Source organism: Microcebus murinus, chromosome 14 (assembly GCF_040939455.1).
Source record: "Microcebus murinus isolate Inina chromosome 14, M.murinus_Inina_mat1.0, whole genome shotgun sequence".
In the NCBI taxonomy this organism is placed as follows: domain Eukaryota; kingdom Metazoa; phylum Chordata; class Mammalia; order Primates; family Cheirogaleidae; genus Microcebus; species Microcebus murinus.
The window spans coordinates 24,207,210-24,229,448 of NC_134117.1; the positions used below are offsets into that span (position 1 = coordinate 24,207,210).

Below are 22,239 nucleotides of genomic sequence, written 5' to 3' on the forward strand. Positions count from 1 at the left end.
ATAAGTTGGGAAGGGGACCCTCCCCTTCCCTTGAGAATCCTTTATTTGCCTGAACTGAGGGGTGGGCATGGGGAGTTAAATAAGATTTGGAAGAGGTGGGGGTGCTGTACAGAGGGTCCAGAAGGGGGCTGGTGCATGGGCGACACTTCAGTGCACCTGAGGCTGGGGGTGCCCATGGCAGAGCCCTCCTGGTGGCTCAGGGAGTGGGCCCAGCTTCTCTGCCTCCTGTTCCACCGACTGGCTCCCATAAGCACTGTCTTCCTTCACCTCTGTGGGGGCAGGAGGGCACAGGGGAAAGGAAAAGGGGGTCGTCAAGGCCTCAGGCCTCCCAGCCTCCAGCCCAGATCTACCCTCCAGGTAGCCTCCTTACCTGTGCTGGGCAGCTTATCCCGGGTCTCGGGGCCCCTCAGCAGCCTTACTCCCTCCTCTAGGCCCATGTCGGACAGAGCGTCCAGCAGACCCCCCAGGTCCCCACCAGCCAGCTGAGGAGAAGAAAGAGGTTGAGTGAACTAGGGTGTGGGGTCAGGAGCCCTGTGGCCAAGGGCGCATGAGGCTGTGAGACTGGGGAGGAGAAGACTGGGGAGGAGAAGGAAGGGGCTGGGGCAGGGTGCAGGCCGACCCACCTCGTAACTGCGCAGGAGACTGCCGCTGGGCGAGGCCGTCTTTCGGTACGTGTCCACCAGACTGCGCAGCCCCAGCCGCTCTGCCAGCTCTGCCCAGCTGCCCTGTGCTTCTGGCCCATCTAGCAGCTGCTCCAGGTTCTGCAGGGCTGTATCACCAAGTGACAGCCCTGGCCCTGAGAGGACATAAATATAGACATGTCAGTTACCTCCAGAGTTGGGTGGAGACAGGGCCACCTGGACACCACCTTTCTCCCAAGATGATCTGACAGTGAAGTCAGACAGGGCCACTGGGGGCTGAGGACAGGGTGGACAAAAGGAGACATTCTACAGGGTCCTGAAGGAGGAGATACCTGGGTGAGGAGGGGGCTGGGGCCCAGGAGTACATGATGACATCTCACCTGCCGGGCTAGGCGGCGTCAGAGGAGGTGCCAGGGTGTTCTGCGTGGCATTGAGCAGCAAGGTCTTCACCTGGGGAGATGGCCTCACCTTTACTACCTCCTACCCCGTCCCCAAGCCCAGGTATCCTTAAGTCCACATACTCAGGACCCTACCCCCACGTCCCGGAGGTGCCCTGTTCCTTGCTGCTGCTAGTCCCAGGATGGCCTCACCTTGGTGCTGCGAGTGAGGTCAAGAGGCGTGTGGCCCCGGAAGCTGCTTTGAGGGTCCCTCTCAGGCCCCTCATAGTCCGAGTCGCTATCAGAGGTAGGGGGCGAGGGTAAGGGACACAGGGGCTCCTCGTTCTCTGCATAGATGTCAGCACCTTTGGGAGGGAGAGTCATTGGGAGGTGCAATGGGGCCCACATTAAGGAATGCAAAATAGGGGATCTGAGAGGCACCTCTTTCCCTCCCCCAACCCTGTTCAAATGTCCCTAAGGGTGAGACTGACCAGCCTTTAGAAGGAGGCGGGTGAGGGTAGGGGATCCCAGCCCGGCTGCCAGGTGTAGGGGTGTGTTTCCCGAAAAGGTACGAGCGTTCACATTGGCTTGGAGCTGTGGGGTGCAAGGGAGTAGTTGACCACAGTATCGTCCAGCTGGCCACCCCCTCCCACGCACCTCTTCACCATCCTTAGTCCCTCCACAGCCCTTGGCCCCACCCTTTCCACAATCCTCAGTCCCACCTTGGTGACCAGATGGGTGACCAGCCCCAGCTCCTCCATCTCTGTGGCTAGATGCAAGGCTGTTCGGCCCCCCTGTCGCTCTGCCACCTCCACTTCAGCCCCACTGTCCACCAGCAGATCCAGGCACTCAGGGCTTCGAGCACGGACTGCCAGGTGTATTGGGTACAGCCCTAGGGATGCAGCACACTCAGCCTGCAGCCTGCAGGGCTCCAGACCAGCCCTGACCAGTCAGCCTCAACACCACATGTCCACTCTTGGCACTCACCAGATACCGTCCCTGGTCCCCACCCCTGCCCACTTAGTCCGGATGAGATGGAGAACTCACCTTCAAAGTCAGGCATGTGTAACAGCTGTAACAGCTGGGGTGCGGTGGGGGCTCCACTCCGCAGCAGAGCGCGCAGCAGGTTGGGGGCATCGGCACCTGCCCGCAGTGCTAGGTGCACAGCTGAGTCTCCATGCCGATCCAGCAGAGCTGGGTCTGCACCCACCTGCAGCAGGAAGCTCACCACCCTCGTCTGCCCTGTGATCACTGCCAGGTGCAGGGGTGTCTGGGGACAAAGCAGAGTGAGCCAGGCCTGCCGCTGGCTTAGACCCACCAGCCTCCCAACCCCTACCCCTCACTAGTGGGTAGCCCCCAACCTGATGCAGATGGTTGGTGAGGTTGACAATGCCGAGGTGCTGGGCATGGTAGATGACATGGACTATCTGCTCAATGACACTGGTCTGCCCATGAATGATGGCCAGGTGCAGCGGCCTATGGGGTGGGGAAGGAGTCTGATCTAGCAAGCCCAGCCATTCAGAGCATCCTCTGCCCTCAAAACCCCACTGCCTCTGTAATCTCCCTCGCTGGGGCCTGTTGAACCCAGAATGTCTCCAAGGGCATTGGAGTACGTGAACTTAATCCTTCCCAGCACCCTTTTGAGGTAGATAAGTATTATTGTACCCCTTTCACAGACGACAAACTGAGGTTTGGAGAGACTAAGCTCCTTGAGCAGAACTAGTTAATAGCCAGGCCAGACTTGAAGCGCAGTCTGGCCGGCACCAGGGCCCTTTCCTGCCCCCACCCCATGACCTCCCATCCCCTACCCAGCCCTGCCTCGCGCAGCCAGCCCTCCCCCTCGCCGGCCTACGTGTCTCCGTTCTCATCCTGCGCTGTCAGCAGGTGGCGCTGTCCTGCCAGCAGCGCGCGCGCGTCCGCCGTGACGCCGTAGTCCAGCAGGGCTCGGGCGCTGCGCCGCGCCAGGCAGAACAGGCGCGCGTTGTACTCCCGGGCTGCGGACGACAGGGCCTGTGGGTAAGGGTTAAGTCCCCTCCCCGGTGTCCCGACCGCCCGATTGCCAGAGGCCCTACCTCGCTGCAACATCTCCGGGGCCTGCGGTTCGCCCTGGGCGGTCACAGGAGGCGCACCCGGCTCTGCTGCTTCCTTCACAGCGTCCGCGCCGGGCGCCGTGGCGGCCATCTGCGCCCCGCCCCCACCTCCAGGGTAGCAGCCCATGGGGGCCGCGCCCGACTGGTAGGGGCTGTAAGCCAAGGAGGAGTGGAAAAAGCCGAGGCTGCCACCTGTGGGTACAGGCAGGGCTGTGGAGAGAGGGCACCAGCCAGGAACCTCCCGGATTTCTTCCACAGATTCTCTTCCCTTTACCCCTCCCTCCTTCATCCCCCTTCCCACCACCAGCACCCCCTCACCTCCTCCTCCAGCTCCTCCATAACCCCCAGCCGAGCCCCCAGAGCCTCCACCCATGTGGGAGCCACCCCCGAAGGGCTGGGAGAAGGTGGGCAAGGCCTTCCTCCGCTTCCGCTGCACCTCCTCCTTGTCTGGGGGCAGAGGGAAATGGGATGTTAAAACCCCAATACATGGGTCATGCCTCAGGGTCCTTCCCCCAGAAGCCCTCAGGCTGGCTCCTCGGAACCATCACCTGGGACCCTCCCCACTCTTGACTTGGCTCTTGGGTCCCCTGATCTAGTGCTTGGGACTCTCCAGCTGAGCCCTGCCAACCCTCTACTGCCAGCCCCCTGGGATCCTCAGCCCAGCCCCACCTTCCACCAGAGGGTAATAGGTGAACTGTTTGGAGTCAGACACATCCCCCCCACGCTTTCGTTTCAGTTGCAGGAACACGGTTACAGGCCGCTCAATCTTCATCTTGTGATAGGGGGGTGTCCGGAACACAATGGCATACTGGTACAGGGGGAACAACACAGGGTGTCAGTGAAGCCTTCGCCTAATTCAGCTCCCAGCCCAGGCCCTGGCCCCTGGGGTACCTGTTTATGAACATCTGTAGGAGAGAAGTCCCCAAAGGCTTGCCATCCATTCTCATCATCCTCATAGAACCGAACTTCAATGTCATCTATGGGGAAAACTGACACTTGGCCACAGCTCCAGGGCCATCTATCCTGGAGGTGCCCTGGCCCCCAATCTTACACCCAATGTCTTTAGCTCCTAGTCTGGGCTTCAGCCTCACCTTTCTGCACCTTGTCACAAAGCAGATAAACTTCATCTCCACCCCGCACAGAGCCTGCTGTCTTGTCCATTCGAGAAATCTTCAGGTTTGAGGCCCCCGGAGACTCTATGGGGGTGGGATGTAGATTAGTTGAGATGATATAATAGCCATGGCCACATTTATGAAGCCAGGTGATTTGCACTCATCATCTCAACAACCCCAGGAGATGCAGGAACTGCTAGCATCCTCACGGACCAAAGATACAGGCAATACTCAGTGGGGGAAAGGACTTGCTCAAGATCACGCAGCTCATATATGGCAGGGCCAGGGTCAAAAGCCCAGGCCTATCTGACTCCACAGCTTGAGGTCACCCCTCATATTCCCTCTGGTACCCAGGTCTGGCATGCCAGGTAGTCAGGTACTCACTGCTGTCATGGATGGGCTGGGAGATAACTGGCTTCAGGGCCAGGGAGAAGGAGCCATCGCTGGCTCTAAGGAAGGCAGAGAAGCGTAGCCGCACAATACTCAGATCCATCACCTTCTTCAGCTCCTTGGCCTCCTGTTCCAGCTCTCGCCGCTCAGCCTCTGGCCAGTAGACACACGTGTGACTCCTGGGCTCCTCCTCCTTCCATGAGCACCTCCCATGACTCCCCTGCCCTGTACCTGTAAGGCCCTGGGGCCTGGAGCGGAGTCTCTGCCTCTGAAGTTTTTGTATCATAATCTCCATCATGTTCTTCTTGGTCACATGCAGAACACCCAAGTTGTTAAATCTGGGGACAAAAGAGAGTCAGAGGCCGGCCTTTTCCCATGCAGTCCTTTCCTCCTGAGGCACCTTCCTCATTGCCAGGGCTCGCCTCAGCCCTACTTCCTCAAGGAAGCTGTTCTAGTTTTTACTTGGGCCCTTGGGTTTTGGGGCCAACCTGTCTCCCTTTGGTCAGATGCTAACTCACAGAGGTGGGCTGGGGCCTGGGACTGGCAGGCAATGAGGGGGAATACCAGAGGGGGCCAGGGGTAGAGGACACCTACTGGGCAGTCATGTCCTTGGGCCCCACAGACACAGCGCAGACCCCCAGCTCGGAGCATTGCTTGCCCACCAGGCTGTGGGCATGAGCACGAGGTGGGTCACTGTGCGTTACCAGGTCCACCTCGATCTTGGCCGGTCCCTCGTAGTTACAGATCTGGGAAGGCAGGGGCTGTCAGTCATGCCCCCAGACATGTTGTCCATTAGCCCACCCTCTGACACCATACTGGCTCACCTTGACAGTGGGATAAGTCTTCCGGCCTTTCTCGCTGGAGGCACCTGGCAGTCCTCCATGGGAGGGACCTTCACAGCCATATCGAAATCGGAAGCCTCGCTGAAGGTCCAAAGGCAGAGTGACATTGTGATCAGGAGAGACCACCCGTGCTAGCCATATGCCTGGCCAGCAGTGACCACATGGCTGGTAGCAGCTGCCCTGAACCAGAACCGCACCACTGCAATCAGTAGTAGCCAACTATCCAACCCACTGTGGCCTCCTCCGCCAGTGACCGGCCCCATGGCCAGCCAGCTACAACTACCCCACTTATCCCCAAAGCTGAAGCCATTCCATACCATCATCCCTTTTGCTCACTCACCTGCTTAGGCTGTTCCACAATCACCAGGTAGGGGCCATCAGCTGGGGACAGAGAGGTCTTGCTGAGCTAGGGTCTCCAAGCCCAGCCCTCAGGCAGAGTAGAGTGTACACCACAGGCTCCCCCCCAAGAGAAGGGGAGGTCAGGGACTTACGTGTCTCTGGGGCCGGCTCCTTGGGCTCCACAATGGAGGGGTTGAATTTGAAATCATCATATTCAATGATGCCATCCAGACCCTGGTTTGGAGACAGACTGGGGGTGGCGGCTGATTCTGAGCCATCCCCAGAGTCCCACCTCCCATCTTTAAGCCCTCAATAGTCACTCCCCCTCCTCCCCAGCCCAAGAGAAAGCTCCTTGGGGAAGCAGAATTTGCAGAGAGACAGATGGGCAAACTGGGATAATCTGAAGGCACGCAGGTGTAAGGGAGCAGAAAAGACTCCAGCAGACGGGCAGACAGACACAGGGAGCCGCCGGCCGGTTTCAGGGCCAGGCGGCCTGACTCACTGGGTTGTAGAAACTCTCCATGTCTCTGGGCTAGGCCCGGCTCTGGTGGCTCCGGCCGGGTGCTGCTTCCAGAGTTTTAGGCGCCCGCCTAGATGGTGGTGGGGGGAGTGGCAGGGGGAGGGGGTCAGATTATAACGCGGGTGGGCGGGAGATGGGGGCCAGACTGGGGGAGGGTCCGATCTCCTCCAGCCGCCTGTCCGGGTGTGGCGGGTGAGATCCGGTGGAGAGCGAGATCCGGAGCTGGGCCCGGCCGGGGAAGGGGCAGGAAAGTTAGAGCAGCTTAGGAAAGTCCCGAAAATACCAGGGGGAGGCGGAGCCGGAGAGGGCGGGCCTGGAAATGACGCCGCGGGCCCCGCCCCCGCGGCGGGAGGGGCGGGAGGCCGGCACCCGCCGGCTGGCGTCCGCTGCTTCTCCTCGGCGGGCAGAGGGGCCAGGAGAGTCAGGGAAGCCCCTGTGGGGGCGAGGCCCTCTCCTCGCTCCAGGGCAGGGACGGGCCTCACGGCCGGGGGAGGCTCGAAGTCCTGGCCCAGGTCTGCCTTCTGCCTCCCTCCCCTCCCTTGGCCTGGAGCAACTTTGGGATTTTCTGCCGGGAGGGAGGCCATGGCTGATTCACCCCGGGGGGTTTTGGGGGGACATTCCTGCTGTCGGAAGGCCTCCTCTTTGAGTGGCCTGTAGGCGGGGGCTCTTCCCAGTGGGGGCCCCCAGGAGTTCTGCCCCGAAAACGCGATTCTGGGGCCACAGGGCAGGGGAGGAAAGGTGTACCCTTCTTTGGATCGGATCCTCTGGTTCCCCTCTCCACAAAACATCTCAATAGCCGTCCATCCCCACACCGCACCGGCTCTGAGTGTCCAGGTGACCGGCAGACCCCTGCACGCTCCCACCCCAGTCTCGCAGCCGTGTGTAATACACGTGTGTTTCCATCACAGCTCTACAAGTGTGGTTTTGGCCCTAGTGCTTGGGTGCATGTTGTGTGTGCATGGCGTCAACATGAGTGTGCAAGTGAGCATGTCTGTATACAGGTGGGTACATGTCAGTCTTGATGTGGAAGGGCAGCGGTGAGCACGTCTGCGTGTGCGTGTGTGAGAGTCCGACTGCACGGGCGCTGCTGTGCGCACGCCGGCACAGGTGCAGGTGTACGCACGGCCCGCGTGTCTCTGTACAAGGATGTCGACGTGTATCCGTGTGCCTGGCTCATCGTGTGCGCCCTCCCTGGGTGTGTGCCCTACCTGGGTGTGTGCATCCGCGGCTCTCCAGCCCAGGGGCTCGGTCAGTTACAGGCCTTCTTCCCGCCCTTCTCCGTGTCCTGGCCACCCGGGGGTCTGAACCCGGCCACTCACCGTGGCGGCGGCTCTGGTTCCGGCTTATCCCCGCGCCCGACCCGCCTCGGACGGATCGTGACACCTCTCCAGCCACCCGGGCTGCAGCCGGGAAAGCCCCTTTCCGGCCCCCCGGAGGGGGGAATTCCCGTGACGTTTCCGTGCGTCACGCCCCGTGCCCTTTTTCATTGGCTGAAAGTTTAACTCCGGCCTCGCGCAGCCAACCGGGAGCGACTCGGGCGCGCCCCGCAGAGGGGAAGAGTTCGCGCTGGGCGGGTCGCGGGGATGTCTGTCCACCAGGCCCGAGCTCTGGCCTAGGGGCCAGCCCGAGGAAGGACTGACTGAGCAAGGGCCACCCCAGCCGAGCGCCCGGGTTGCAGTCTCTTCACTCTTCACCGCCTCGGCCTGCCCCAGACGGCTGGGAGCTTCCGCCGCTACTCGGCTTTTGCCGCACCTGACGCTTGGCTACCTCTGAAGCTGGGGAACCCCAGGGGGAGCCGGCCTGCCCCAGCCCCCCGGTCCCCGCCCGGAGCCGGGCCGGCTGCCGGGAAGAGTTAGCGGAAGAGGAAGGAAGTTGATCTTGCGGTCGGTCCCAGCGCGCCATCTGGTGGTCTCCCTGGAGCCGCAAGGAGACTCCGGACCGGACCCTGGGCCCTCTGTCTGTTGCTCAGTCTCTTAGTGTCATGGCTCTGGGAAGAGACTGCCTGGACCTAAAACTTATTCTGTAAGTGGCAGATTCACAGTGGGCCAGGTTTTCAGGTTGATCTGACTTTAGGAACTCTGCACGGGAAAAGGGAAATTAAGTGTTTATCTGGGAGACTAGAGGCCTCGTTCATCCATCACGGAAATCTGGAATACTGGAATTGAAAATGCATCCAAAGTCTAAATGGTTCAAACTTACTCTGATGTAGGAAATCACCTCTTCTACACCTCCCAACTTCTAGAAGCAGCAAGGTCAGGAGAGGAATTCACCAAGCTGATTCTGTGGCTGGACCTCTCTCATTAGTAGCGTTTCTCTTTAGGAGGTGCCCTGAGTAATCTCCATTCCTGGAGTTGTCCTCCCTTAGGCTTGTGGTAGAACACCGGCTATTTCAGCTCTCTCTGCAACTTGCCCCTGACCTTTTAAAGGACAGAATTACAGGCCTGCACTAGTACTAAGTAAGGAGAGGCTATTATGGCTGTTGATTTGGGCTATTTCCTATTATGTGCCCCTCCTCTTCATCTTGCCTGCAAATTTAATGTGACGGGTAATAGGTTAGGGTACTTTAGTAGCAGTTCTTATTCTTTCTCCCTTCCAGCAACCCTAGGAGGTAAATATTACTGTTACATTACTAATGAAGAAATTAAGGCCCAGAGAGGTGAAGTAACAACCAAACACACAACTAGAAAGAGACAAAGCCAGCATTGAAACCCAGTCTGTTGACCCCACAACGAAGCTCTTTCTCCCAAGTTTGTATGAAGCAAAGTAGGCCTCTCCACCTTACTGTAGGCCTCTCACACGAATATCATAAGGTGCTGCCAGACCATTTGCTGTGATCCAGGTGTGTTGTCGTCTGTCTACAGTTCCCTGGTAAACAGATGCTTAACCCTTAAGTTGAAATGGAACAAGGTGAGTTTGGTACATTCCATCTTAGTGAACCTGTGCTGGTTGCCATGTACCATGACTATCCAAAGTGCTCATAAATGACAACCAAAATTGGCATGAGTTTGTCCTGTCTCCACAACATTGCTAAAAGTATACCTAGGTGTTGGAGCTATTTTAGTTATAAGAGTCTGAGCTGTAATTTATCTGAAGATTAAAAGAATTTTTATTATAGGAAATTTCAAATATATAAAGAGTGGAGAGAATAGTACAATGAACCTCCATGTACTCAGCTTCAACAATTTCCAATGTTTGACTGGATATATGAACAATTTCATGTTCGCCTGGATATATTTTTTATTTTTTAGCATCCATTCCAAGCAGAAAGGCCTGGAGATTTTAACTAACTCAAATTAGTTTGTTGTCAATAGCTATAGCCTCATCTATCTGGTCTTAAGAAGCCTCTTCATTGTTTGTTCCACCAATTCTTATCCACCCAGCTCTAGCACAATGCCTGGCCCAGAGCAGCTGCACCATAAATTTGCTCCATTCATTCACCAATAAATAGTGAGGGCCCACTCTAGAAAACAATGTCCTTGTTTACAGATAAAAATCAAATAGAGGACAGACACAGTGCTCATGCCTGTAATCCTAGCACTCTGCGAGGCCGAGGTGGGAGGATTACTTGAGCTCAGGAGTTGGAGACCAGCCTGAGCAAGAGCGAGACCCGTCTCTACTAAAAATAGAAAACTTAGCTGGGCATCGTGGCACATGCCTGTAGGCCCAGCTACTCGGGAAGCTGAGGCAGAAGGATTGCTTGAGCCCAAGAGTTTGAGGTTGCAGTGAGCTATGATGACTCGACTGTACTCTAGCCTGAACAACAGAGCAAGACCCTAAAAAAAAATCACATAGATATATAATATGTCTATAAGTAGGTAGGAAAAGAATAAGTAGGTAAGGGGATAGAGAGTGACAAGGGTTTTCTAGATAGCAGTCAAGGAAGGCCTCCGTGATGAGGTCACATTTAACCACTTCAGTATGAACGTCGACTATAGTTGATAGCCACAGATGAATGTGCACAGCGACTTTAGCCGACAGCCGTGATATAACTTTTCTAATTTTTCATTTATCAAAATAAAATTGTGAACATTTACAAATAACATAATGAAAACATATATGTATATGTTACCTATTCTGATTTACATTACAAGTAAAGCTGCCTGTAAAGTAAAACAAGCTTTCAGTGCTTTACAGCTTTCCTCATCACACAAGAGCAAAACGGATTCCTCGGCAGTGCACAGCACAAACTATTGTGCGGACTGAGTGCTGGCTGTGGGCAAGGTTTCGAGGTTGGTAAATAGTGACTTGAAGAAAGTGAGGGATTGAGTCAGGGGGTGGGGGACAGACTCTAGAGGGAGAGCATTCCTGATGGAGGGAGCAGCAGGGCCAAGGTTGCTACAACGTGTTTGGCATACTTAAGGAACAGCAGGAAGGTCAGGGAGGGGGAGTAACGTAAGAACTTTTGGGTTTGGTTCTGAACAGGATGGAAAGCCATCAGAGGCTTTTGAGCAGTGGAGTGAAAATGGAATGATGTATTTTAAAAGGATCGATCTGGCTGCTGTGTAGAGAGTACAGAGTATAGAATGTAGGGAACCAGGATGAAGGAGGGAGACCAGTAGTCTAATAGATGGTGGCTTAGATTTGGGTGGTAGTGGGTGAGGATGGTGAGAAGTAGTCACATTTTATTAATAGATTTAAAGATAGAAGCAACAGGACTTACTGAGGATTGGATGTAGGATGTGAGAAAAGAGAGGAGGTTTTTGGCGTAAAAACCTGGAAGAATGGTGTTGTCCTTTTCATGATGTGGGGCAGACTGGGGAGTGAGCAGATTAGTTATATCTGAGCTACCTATGAGTCATGCAAATGGAGCTATTGGGGGCAGGTGGGTATGAGTTCAGAGTTGGGGAGGAGTCAGGCTGGACATGTAAATTTGGGAGTTGGGCATAAAGTCAGTGGAATGGATGGTATTTAAAGCATTGACAACGGACAATAGCAAGTGAGTACAGAGAAGGGGTTTGAGGACTGAAGGGCATCGAGCTCTGGGGCATTCTAATGTTCAGAGTCTGTGCAGATGAGGAAGCGTCAACAAAAGAAATTGAAAAAGGCATGGCCTGTAGGTGGAGGAGAACCGGGAAAAACCAGTCTCAGAAGCAGAGTGAGGAATATTTCAAGGAAGGGGTGATCAGCTGTTTACTTGGACTATAGCTACTTCTCAACTGAAGCCCAGAGGCTGGTTGAGAAGCTCAGAGCCTGGTGGTTGAGTGGTCCTGCTTTCTCATGGCCACTTATGTCCCAACCAGTAAGCCCTGAACAAAGGTAAATACCCGTGGCTCTAATAACCACACTTTTTGTTGTTCCTATTACTTTTTTGGGGGGAGGGCATTGTAGCTCATTCTGTAATTCATCCTTCCTCATATCATTATGTACACAGAAAATTGACATTTATTCTTGGTTATGTGCATCTCTTTCCAGTTTTTACAGACTCCTACTAAACTCTGAGCTCAGTAGGTAACAGTTTGCTTCTTCAGATGCTCAACCTTTTATTTTTCACGAGAAAATGTGTTTTCACTGAAAAAAATGTGTTTAGCTTTGGAAGGTTCCTACACCACCCCACCACTACTTCTGAATGGAAGATGTGTCATCATAGAAAAGAACATGAAGTTTAGAGTGAGACTGACCTGGGTTTGATTCCCAACCCCCTAACTTCCGTGACTTGGTCTCTCTGAACCTTGTTGCTTCATCCGTAAGGGGAGAAAATACTTCTAAAATGTTGTTTGAGCAATGCATTTAATATTGACACCCATAGATGTTCTGACAATGTCAGGTCTCTGTGTTAGGGCCTTAGGTCATGGAACAATCTCGAGTTTTCCTCTGTACTTTTTTTTTTTTTCATTTTTTTTTAAATTTCAGCATATTATGGGGGTTCCTCTGTACTTTTGAAAATCTGCTGTGCTAGATTTCTGGTGGGAGATGTCATTAAGACTAGCATTTCCAGGCCGGGCGCTGTGGCTCATGCCTGTAATCCTAGCACTCTGGGAGGCCAAGGTGGGTGGATTGCTCGAGGTCAGGAGTTTGAAACCAGCCTGAGCAAGAGCGAGACCCCGTCTCTACTATAAATAGAAAGAAATTAATTGGCCAACTAACATATATAGAAAAAATTAGCTGGGCATGGTGGCGTATGCCTGTAGTCCCAGCTACTTGGGAGGCTGAGGCAGCAGGATTGCTTGAGCCAAGGAGTTTGAGGTTGCTGTGAGCTAGGCTGACGCCACAACACTCACTCTAGCCTGGGCAACAAAACGAGACTGTCTAAAAAAAAAAAAAAAAAAAAAAAAAAGACTAGCATTTCCCTCTGGACTATGCTATTACTTTTCCCCAAGGTTTTGTCACTTCCATATCACCAAACCATTCTTCCTTGTTGGTCAGAATCAAGGCCTGAGTATTAGTTCCTCTTGTAGCTTCCTTTGCCTTCAAAGAGACAACATTGTCAACAACACAAGTCATGCATGTATTAGCTGCTCTTTTTATAACAGAATACTTCCGGCAAATGTTTTTCTTTGCTACCCAGCAGGGAGAGGGTCAGTTTGCAATTGTTTCAGCTTCTTTCCTAATTTTTGAGACCAATTAAAAGACACTGGAGTTGTCATATTCCTTTATTCATAGGATGGACTTCTTTGCAGCAGTCAATACTATTTTCCCCAAAGGGAAACACATGGAAGCTTCTAAAGGCAGAACTTGTGGGACTCATGGGAGAATAGACACCATAGGTGAGTCCGAGGGCCCTAGTGTCTGGCTAGCTACAGATCCTGGGTTCTTTTTTTTTTTTTTTTGAGACAGAGTCTCGCTTGTTGCCCAGGCTAGAGTGAGTGCCGTGGCGTCAACCTAGCTCACAGCAACCTCAAACTCCTGAGTTCAAGCAATCCTGCTGCCTCAGCCTCCCAAGTAGCTGGGACTACAGGCATGCGCCACCATGCCCGGCTAATTTTTTATATATATATATATATATATATATATATATATATATATATATATATATCAGTTGGCCAATTAGTTTCTTTCTATTTATAGTAGAGACGGGGTCTCGCTCTTGCTCAGGCTGGTTTTGAACTCCTGACCTTGAGCAATCCGCCCGCCTCGGCCTCCCAGAGAGCTAGGATTACAGGCGTGAGCCACCGCGCCCGGCCTCCGGCTAATTTTATATACATATATTAGTTGGCCAATTAATTTTAGTTGGCCAATTAATTTCTTTCTATTTATAGTAGAGACGGGGTCTCGCTCTTGCTCAGGCTGGTTTTGAACTCCTGACCTCGAGCAATCCGCCCGCCTCAGCCTCCCAGAGTGCTAGGATTACAGGCGTGAGCCACCGCGCCCGGCTAGATCCTGGGTTTTTTGCACTCACCCATAGAGCCCTCTGCCCCTCCTAATTTTCCCAGGGGCAGAGTTGGGCAAGGCTTCCGGTTAGTGTAGAAACCAGGTGGGAAAAATGGAAGGGAAGAGGGAAAAACTAGTCTAGGAGCTTCAGGTGTCATGTCTTAGTATTTTATCACATAGGGCTGTTCCCATTTCCGAGGCACCCTTTTCTATGCAAAGGGAAGCACTTGCAGAAATCCAAATGCTCAGCAATGTGGATGTGCTGAGCAAAGGGAAACTTGTAGTGCTGAAAGATCATACAGCCTGCTGGGCCCCAGAGCAGAGGGTGAGTGCCCCTAACTCTCCATGAGGGAGGCCAGCTGGTAGTACAACAGGATCCCATTCTTCTCTGTGCACCAGGAGGGGTAAGGCGCCATCTTGGGCAAGGAAGCCAAGATGATGTAGATGCTTTGCTTAGGAAAGCTTAATGCATGGCATCCTGAATATCACCCTGAGGGGGAAAAACACACTTAAACGTGCTTTTTCTATTCTCTTACTCAATAACAATCAATACAGAAAACTTCTGTGACCAAATATGTGGGGGTCCTACCCCTCCACACCAAACAAGCAGTCAGTTCTGTAGCAGACGGCAGATAAGTGTCCTCTAGTTCAATTCCAACACTATCTACCTCCAGATAGATCCCATAGGTTGAGAGCTCAGTCCCTAAGACTGCTCCCCATCACTTCCAATGCCAATCACAAGACCCACATGGTTTTGCCTGTGCTCTGACTGACCAGCTATAAATTAGGGTTCTTTATTTATTTTTAATTTAATTAATTTATTTTTAGACAGAGTCTCACTCTGTTGCCTGGGCTAGAGTGCCATGGCATCAGCCTAGCTCACAGCAACCTCAAACTCCTGGGCTCAAGCAATCCTTCTGCCTCAGCCTCCCGAGTAACTACAGGACTACAGGCATGCACCACCATGCTCAGCTAAGTTTTTCTATAGACTTTTAGTTCACCAATGAATTTTTTTCTATTTTTAGTAGAGATGGGGTCTCGCTCTTGCTCAGGCTGGTTTTGAACTCCTGACCTTGATCGATTCGCCCGCTTCAGCCTTGTCTCCCAGAGTGCTAGGATTACAGGCGTGAGTCACCACGCCTAGCCTAAATTGGGGTTCTTATAACCCCCTCCTTGGGTAGGCTTAATTTGCTAAAGTGGCTCACAGAATTCAGGGACACACATACTTACATTTACTAGCTTATTACCAAGAATATTTTAAAGGATACAAATAAACATCCAGATGAAGAGAAGTCTGGAAGGGTCCCGAGCATAAGAGCTTCTGTCTCCATGAAATTGGGGCACACCACCCTCCTGGCATGTTGAGAGTTCTTGCTTACCTTCCAGTAAGCCTCCACCTGTTCAGCTATCCAGAAGCTCTCTGAACCCTGGGTTTCTATGGTGGCTTCATGGCATAGGCATGATTGGTTAAACCATTGGCCACTGGTAATCAACTTAACCTTCAGTCCCTCTACTATTCCCAGAGCTTGTTAATCCCTCTAATCCTGCCTTGGTGACCAGCCCCCATTCTGAAGCTATCTATGGGGTGCCAGCTATCAATCAACTTATTAATATTCAAAAAGACATCACTTTGGAGATTCTAAGGATTTTAGGAGTTGCAGGCCAGGAAATGGGGTTGAAGACAAAATATATATTTCACAACATTACACACCCACAGCACCTCAGCCCTGCAGGGGGCACACTGCCTTCTCCTTGCTCCATGCACTCCCACCTGTCTTACCCTGATGCAAAGGGAAAGAAGGAGAGGTCTTTCAATCATGTTTAGTGATGGGCGGATGGTGGGATAGGGATAAAATTGTTCCTCTTTGGTTTGGGGGTCAAAATTAATGCCCTTTAGTCAGGTGTGGTGGCGTGTGCCTGAGGTAGGAGGATCCCTTGAGCCCAGGAGTTTGAGGCTGCCGTGAGCTGTGATCGCATCACTGTACTCTAGCCTGGGTGACAGAGCGAGACTGTCTCTTAAAAAAAAAAAAAACAAAAGAAAAAAGGATGCTCTCCCCCAAGAAACACATGATCGCAGCTGTGGGCAAGATGTCCTTCTGCCTCTTAAACCCCGAGAGCTCCTTTGTGCTCTTGAACCATGAGGCACATCTGTGGGAAGACTTCTGAATAACTGCAACTCAGCTCTGACTCATCTTCCTGCTGACCCCCGTCCAGGCTGTCTCACATGTCTCCCTTGGAGCAGTTATTGGAAAGGGACACCTGCCCAAGCCCCTGGCACACCTGTGGTGACAAAGGCACACTGTTGTGACAGTAGGAGGGGGCAGCAGTGTGAAGGAATACTGACCGCAGCCCTAGCATCTGGGTGGTGGCCAGGGGAGAGGTAGGCCAGACTATTGGTAGGCTCAGCCTCCTTTTACCTGTTCACCTAGGCCCAAGCCCTAGGCGTCACAGTAACATGGTGCCCTGACCCATAAACTCAAGAAGGAAACCAGAGGGAAAGGCAGTGATGTTATACTAAGACATTTATTATATCATAAAAAGTCCACTGTTGTCTTGTTTTTCCATATGTACATGCTCCTGTGGGCAGTCCCCCATCCAGCCCCACCTGCCCACCCTCCATGGTGCCAGTCAACTCTCCAAATTGACCCACTAATTAGTAAAAGAGGAAGAACTGGAGGAGGTGGCCCAGGGCTGATGGGCATGGGAAGGCAGAGGGAAAAAAAGTGCAGAGTGGTTGGGCGTGGCTCTCAATGCCTGACCACAGGCAGGAGGGGCACACAGGCAGGCACTGCAGGGTTGGCAGAGTGATGCCTCCCCAGAACTGCCAGGCTGGAGGCAGAGTCTACAGGTGATACCTGAGTGCACTCTCAGGTTGGACCCCCAGGAATGGAGAGCAGAAGAAGAGGGTCCCACAGTCTGTTTGGGGTGTCTCCACAGGGGCTATCTAAGTTCTCTTTTTCAGGTCCCCGTCCAAGTGGCAGTGACAGCAGCTTGGACTGGGTCTGAAGAGTTTGTGGCCCCTGGGACAGCCGGAAGGGGGACCAGGAATAGCCTGGTGGGAAGCACTGGTCCTGATCTCTGAGGGATCTGCCTTAGTTGACCTCAGAGGTGGGTATGGGGTCTGTGGGGCGTGGTGTGGCCAGGAGGGGCACTGGTGAGGTGGCCTCAATGAGTGCAGGGTTAAGGATGATAGGTAGAGTCATGGGTGGCACGCCCACTTGCAGTGGGGAGGCCAAGGGCTGCAGGATCAGTGGGGGCTGAGCCAGGGGCGGAGGCCCATCTGGGCTGGGACTCAGCCTGCTGGGGCTAGAGGCCACTGGTGACCCTGGGGAGCTGCTGCTGGTAGCCCGGGGGCTTTCAGGCTTCTCAAAGTCTGTAGGGAGAGCAAGGTGGCTGCAATCAGACTCTCTTGTTGGCACAAATTCCTGTATCCTCTAGCTTGTTTACCAAATCTCTGTTCCTCCCAATTCCTATGAGCAAAATGGCCCTTCCAGGCTAAAAGTTGGGTGTCTCCCTGAAAACTTAGTCTAATATTGAGCTACCCTATATCTTCCCTCCACCTCCTTTTGCTATACCCCTCATCAAGTTGATTTTGGTCTGGTTTTTACTAGCCTCCCTGAAGGGCAACCTCTGTGTATTCAATCCAAGTCCCTGACTCAGCTTTTTCCTCTCGAGTTTGAAAATCTCAAGCAGCCAGCTTACCACAGCTTACTTGGTCCTGCCATTCCCCAGGATGAGCAGGCAAACTGGATTCAATGGCTGCCGCCTTCCTCGGCGCACAGCCCATGCTCAGCAGCAATCCCAAGCTACCCTGGGCTTCCTCTCAGGCCTCCTGCTTGCTGCCTGACACCCAGCAGGCTAGCCCAGAGGGACTCACCACAGGCCCCTAGCTCAGAAGGTGTCTCTGGGGGAGGTGGATGGCCAGGTGTCTTGGTGTCACCAGCAGCAGGAGTCAGGTGGGCTGAGGCCATAGGTTTTTGGCTGTGAGGCTCCACGGGCACGGAGTCTGGGGAGGGTGGAGAATCCATATGGCAACTCTTACAGCTTTCTTTCCCATAGAGCCCTAGCCCACCAGACTTTCCACCCACCTAGGGCACAGAGAATGGATTCAGTTTTGGGGAGCCTTTTTGATAAAGCTGGGCTAGAGCCCCCTACCCTGGATGACGGTCTGCTTGAAGAGCTCATCACGTAGGTGGGGCAGAAAACAGTCAATGCGCTCCCAGGTGATCTCCCAGAGGGCTGAGGGACTACCTCCTCGTGCATCTGCACTGTGGAAAATCTCTGCTGTGTCCATCACCAAGAGCATATTCTTCAGAGACTCGGGGATGGCCTCTGACTGCAGGCAGCGGTGGGAACATGAGAATAGGAGAGAGAGCATGGCAAGGGGAGATAGCTGGCAAGGGGGAAACAGCAAGTCTTCCCAGCAGGTGGGAATCGAGCTGAGGTAGAACATACCAGTAAATCACTGGAGCCTGCATGCATGTACTTGTCCATGAAGTCCAAGATGGTGAGCCAGAGGGCCGCAAAGGTAGAGAGTGACAGCAGTGGAGACAGGTGCTGCAGGAAGACCTAGGGCCCACCAGCCCCCTTCAGCCGAGGGTAGTGTATGAGCCTTCTGCACCCCTCTCTAAGGTTGGGAGGCAAGCCTGCCCTATCTTTCATGGGAATCTTAGATCAGACATTCCTCTTAGATCCCTGGGTCCTGTTGAGTCTCCACAGCTGGGAGTCATGAGCACCTATATTGTATCTCTAAGTCCTGCCAGAAGCCCTAACTTCTCTCCTTGGGAAAAGGCAGGTATGGGGAGAGTAGGTGGGTGTGGGGTGGTAAGCAGTACCTTAGAGAGCAGTGTGGAGGCCCTCATCCGGGTCTCCTCCATCCCACCCACATCTGCAGGGCTAATGTTCTCCAAGAGCTTGGTCAGTAGAGGAAACAGCACCTGGGGGGGAAATATCCAAAGTCTTCTTAGCAGAGTCAGGTGGGCAGCCTTGCTCCAAGGAAGCCAGGGGTTAGGGTGCATGGGCATAGAGCAGAAGGGAAGGTATAACACATGCTGAAGACTGATATTAGGGGCTCTTTGGGCTGCCTGGCTTTCCTCATCTTACGATTTGAACTTTATATTAAAACCAGTAGGAAGCCCTACCTTGTTAAAACAGGACTCCCATTCCAGGGCATCTAGCTTTTGCAGATCATGTACCAGTAGTGCTCGCTGCAGATAGGTCAGTGCCTGCATCCGCACCTGGCGCCGGGCATCACAGCATAAGCAGGCAATGCCTGAGAGCGAGAGCAGTGTCAGGATCCTTCTGGTATCTTGACCTGCTCCCCAGGCTCCAGCTCTACCTCTTCCCCTCCCCTGACTGCTTCCCAGGTTTACCCTGCAGTAAAGGGCACCAGCAGTGGGCCCAGAGGGTACGTGAATCCGCTTCGATTCTCCGGCCACCTGTCTCCAGGTGGCGCTGCTCCTCTGCCCATGAGCTGTAGATAGAGGCCGCCCTCGTGTGCAGGGTGTGCATCAGATCTAGCAACTGGAATCACAGGAGGGGGCAGGACACGAGTGAGGTTAGGTCTGGTGGACCCCTTCCCCCCCCCCACTGTCCCTGACTGAGTCCTCAAGTGGCTCCTAGAACCAATCACACTATACTCCACCCCTCTTGCTACTCCCTTTTCCTTGACTTGATGAGCTAGTTGCTCTAGTCCTGGCCATGTTTCTCCAAGTCAGGTATTACTCATGGTAGAAGAGAGTAAATACATCTCCTTAAAGTATGGAGATGTATTACTAAGGATTTAATAACACTGAATTACACAGTGAGAAAGGTACTTTCTTTTCAATTTAATTTCACCACCTCTGATGATAGAAAGCCTCATCTTGTTAATCTCATTTTAAAAACAGAAAGCTCAGTCTGAGCAACATAGCGAGACCCTATCTCTACAAAAAATACCCAGAAAAATTAGCGGGCATGGTGGTGCACCCCTGTAGTATTAATACCAGCTACTTGGGAGGCTGAGGCAGGAGAATTGTTTGAGCCTAGCATGTTGCAGTGAGCTGTGATGACACCACACTGCACTCTAGCCAGGGCAATGGAGTGAGACACTGTCTCAAAAAAAAAAAAAAAGTAAGAATAGAAAGCAAGCTCAGGCTCAGAGGCTTTGATGGGCAATAGTACCTGGCCAGATCTAATACATTTTTATTTTCATCATTTTTCTAAGGTTATTCTATTTAAGAAAATTTGTTCTTCATTTATTTAGTGATATAAAGCCTGTTCTTAGGGTAAATATTATATGCCTTGAGTAGACAAAGAGTTACTCTGGAAGGATAGATAACAAACTGGTGAAATGGAAACTTTTATCAATTCACCCTTTTGTACCTTTTGAACTTTGTACCATGTGCATATATTATCTATTCAAAAAATAAGTACACCTTAGTTCAAAGATAAACTTAAGCAAACAAAGACTTACAGGTGGTCTTGGACAAGGGGGAATACTGTGAAGGTGGTGGTCCAGGGCCTGGGCTGGAAACACATGGGCCCTTCCTCTCAGCCCTGGCTTTCCCTGGCCACACCCAGGCTCCCCGTATCAGGTGCAGAGGAGGAGAGGAAGTAAAGGGTGCCGTACTTACGTCCTGACTGACCTGTAAAGACACCGTATGGTAGCTGGCAGGCACACCTTCATCCTCATCATCATCACTGTGGCCGCCCCGAGTGGTATGTTGGGTAGAGGTTCGAGGCCGCCGAAGCATTGAGCCCTCCTTGGATTTCTTCTTGAATCGGTTCCCTTTGCTATCATATTTGTGACTTTTGCCACGTTTCTCCTGGGACTTACACCCTGAACAGAGCCAGATGCAGGTTACATTTCCACAGCCATAGGCACCTGTGCCCTGCCTTTCTCCCCTATCCACCTCTCCCCTGTATGTTCAGGTGGCTACTCCCCAACTGCCCATTCACCAGGTGACCCACCGCCATTCAGACTGGCCTCCACAAAGATGCGGAGAGTCTTGACGCAGAGCTCAAAGTTGTCAGGTGTGATGTGGGCAGCGTCACGCACGATGAAGGACAGTGATTCCACACATTTAAGCAGGGACTTAGTGTCGTGTGGCCCCAGGTCCAGTCCCACTGTTAGGCTGTACTGATTGATCAGGGGTGAAGGGCCTGGCCGGCTGGGCCCTGGCCCTGGCTTGGAGTTATCAATATCATCCTTCCCCACCTGTAAAGTACACAGAGGGGATGTGGACCCAGGCTTGGTCCTGTCTACTCCTAGATGCCCTCTCAGAGGACCAGGAATCCTTCCCACAGGCCCAAGGAGGGGAGACTCACCCACTGCCCATACTCTCACTCACCACTAACCAACCGCTGTTGACTACGTCGGCATCTGTGGCCGATCGGTGCATCTTGCCAGGCCTGCCATGGTCAGTGTAGACCTCTGAGTCAGAAGTGTACCCTCGGTCCAGGCTCACATCATTTTGATGGTAGGATGGGAGCTCACTGTCTGACTGGGCCCCTATGCCAGGCAGGGAGAAGGGCAGAGTCAGGGTTGGGGTGGGCTACTGGGATAAGGGATAACTTAGGCTTTCAGAAGAAAGATGCTGAGGCCTCATCTCCCCTCTCTCTAGCATGGCTTACTTTCAGCCCTGTCACCAGAGGGCTGAAGAATGGCCTGGACAGCTTCTTTCTTGACCAAATAGAGCAGTAAGCTAATTTGGGCTCCTGATGGCATCTAGTAGCAGCTGTCAGGGGACAGGAGTGGTAGAGAGGACATAGTTTCTGGGAAAATAGTCCTCAGGACAGTAGGAAGCCTGGCTTCATAGTACTCTTGTGTTGCCTACTTGCCTTCATGCTATTTAACCTATGGGTACTGGCCAGCATAACTACAAGCTCTGGAAGCATATGGAGAAGCCAGGGGTGTTTAATCTGCTGAATGCAATAACCTGTGGTGTTTTCCTGTTCCAACTCCTGGGCACATAACTGCTTATCTGCCATCCTGAGTCTCTCTGGGAAAGGGCTTACCGGCATCAGGTGCATCAGCCCTGGCTGTGGCCTGCAGAGCAGCTGGAGGCTTCACGCCTGAGCCAATGCACTCCAGCAGCGTGAAGAGGGTGGCCCAGTCATCGCCTGAGTGGATGTTGGCAGCATTAGTCTTAAGAAGTTCATGGAGCCCATATGCAACCTGGTGGCTGACTCGGGACAGCACGCTGGGTTTCATCAGTAGCAAAATGCGCAGGGAGAGCAGTACCTAAAGTAGGGGGTGGGAAGCAGGAAGTGGGGAATGGGCACACAGCTTCCTGTCTAGTCTCCTTCCCCACCAGTCTCCTTAGGCCACTGGGGAGAGTTTGGCTGCTGGTTGCTGCTGGTCTTAAGGTTGCTGCTGGTCTTTTTTTTTTTTTTTTTCATTTTTACAAATAGATTTTTTTTTTCCTGAGACAGAGTCTCAGTTTGTTGCCCTGGCTGGAGTGCCATGGCATCACCCTAGCTCACAGCAACCTCAAACTCTTGGGCTCAAGTGATCCTCCCACCTTGGCCTCCCAGAGTGCTGGGATTACAGGTGTGAGCCACCACGCCCAGCCTCAAATAGAAATTGTTATTGAGATAAGTATAGGTTCATATGCAGTTGTAAGAAATAATACAAAGA

General features: G+C 52.9%; 2 protein-coding genes across 8 annotated transcripts in view; both read right to left on the reverse strand.

Moving 5' to 3' along the window:
• Position 1: 1 nt before the first annotated feature.
• On the reverse strand, positions 2–7,736 carry NFKB2 (nuclear factor kappa B subunit 2). Of its 4 annotated transcripts, none has more exons than XM_012769807.3 (23): positions 7,631–7,736; positions 6,294–6,381; positions 5,944–6,025; positions 5,793–5,833; positions 5,435–5,533; positions 5,205–5,356; positions 4,842–4,948; positions 4,605–4,763; positions 4,200–4,304; positions 4,000–4,085; positions 3,778–3,916; positions 3,427–3,555; positions 3,091–3,318; positions 2,871–3,012; positions 2,380–2,494; positions 2,066–2,288; positions 1,741–1,910; positions 1,510–1,612; positions 1,232–1,383; positions 1,022–1,091; positions 624–796; positions 371–482; positions 2–269 (listed from the first exon to the last, which is right to left on the reverse strand). In XM_012769807.3, the coding sequence occupies exons 2-23, from the start codon at positions 6,312–6,314 to the stop codon at positions 148–150; spliced, it is 2,730 nt and encodes a 909-aa protein (XP_012625261.1). In that variant the 5' UTR covers positions 6,315–6,381; positions 7,631–7,736; the 3' UTR covers positions 2–147. The 4 variants fall into 4 exon arrangements, with proteins under 4 accessions (XP_012625261.1, XP_012625266.1, XP_012625258.1 ...); XM_012769812.3 differs by having other exon boundaries at positions 3,091–3,300; positions 7,520–7,722; XM_012769804.3 differs by having other exon boundaries at positions 7,520–7,722.
• An 8,390-nt stretch (positions 7,737–16,126) lies between these two features.
• Positions 16,127–22,239, reverse strand: part of GBF1 (golgi brefeldin A resistant guanine nucleotide exchange factor 1) — a 125,393-nt gene continuing 119,280 nt past the window's right edge. For 2 of the 4 annotated variants that reach the window (XM_012769766.2, XM_012769747.2), the window contains 11 exons: positions 21,618–21,843; positions 20,951–21,111; positions 20,571–20,817; positions 20,246–20,439; positions 18,992–19,142; positions 18,761–18,891; positions 18,455–18,556; positions 18,075–18,188; positions 17,775–17,955; positions 17,497–17,625; positions 16,127–16,992 (listed from right to left, as the gene is read on the reverse strand). In XM_012769766.2, coding sequence (XP_012625220.1) covers positions 16,712–16,992; positions 17,497–17,625; positions 17,775–17,955; positions 18,075–18,188; positions 18,455–18,556; positions 18,761–18,891; positions 18,992–19,142; positions 20,246–20,439; positions 20,571–20,817; positions 20,951–21,111; positions 21,618–21,843 — 1,917 coding nt within the window. In that variant the 3' untranslated portion in view covers positions 16,127–16,711. Of the gene's footprint in view, positions 16,993–17,496; positions 17,626–17,774; positions 17,956–18,074; positions 18,189–18,454; positions 18,557–18,760; positions 18,892–18,991; positions 19,143–20,233; positions 20,440–20,570; positions 20,818–20,950; positions 21,112–21,617; positions 21,844–22,239 lie in introns of all 4 variants that reach the window. The other 2 variants (XM_012769760.2, XM_012769742.2) reach the window with 1 other exon arrangement.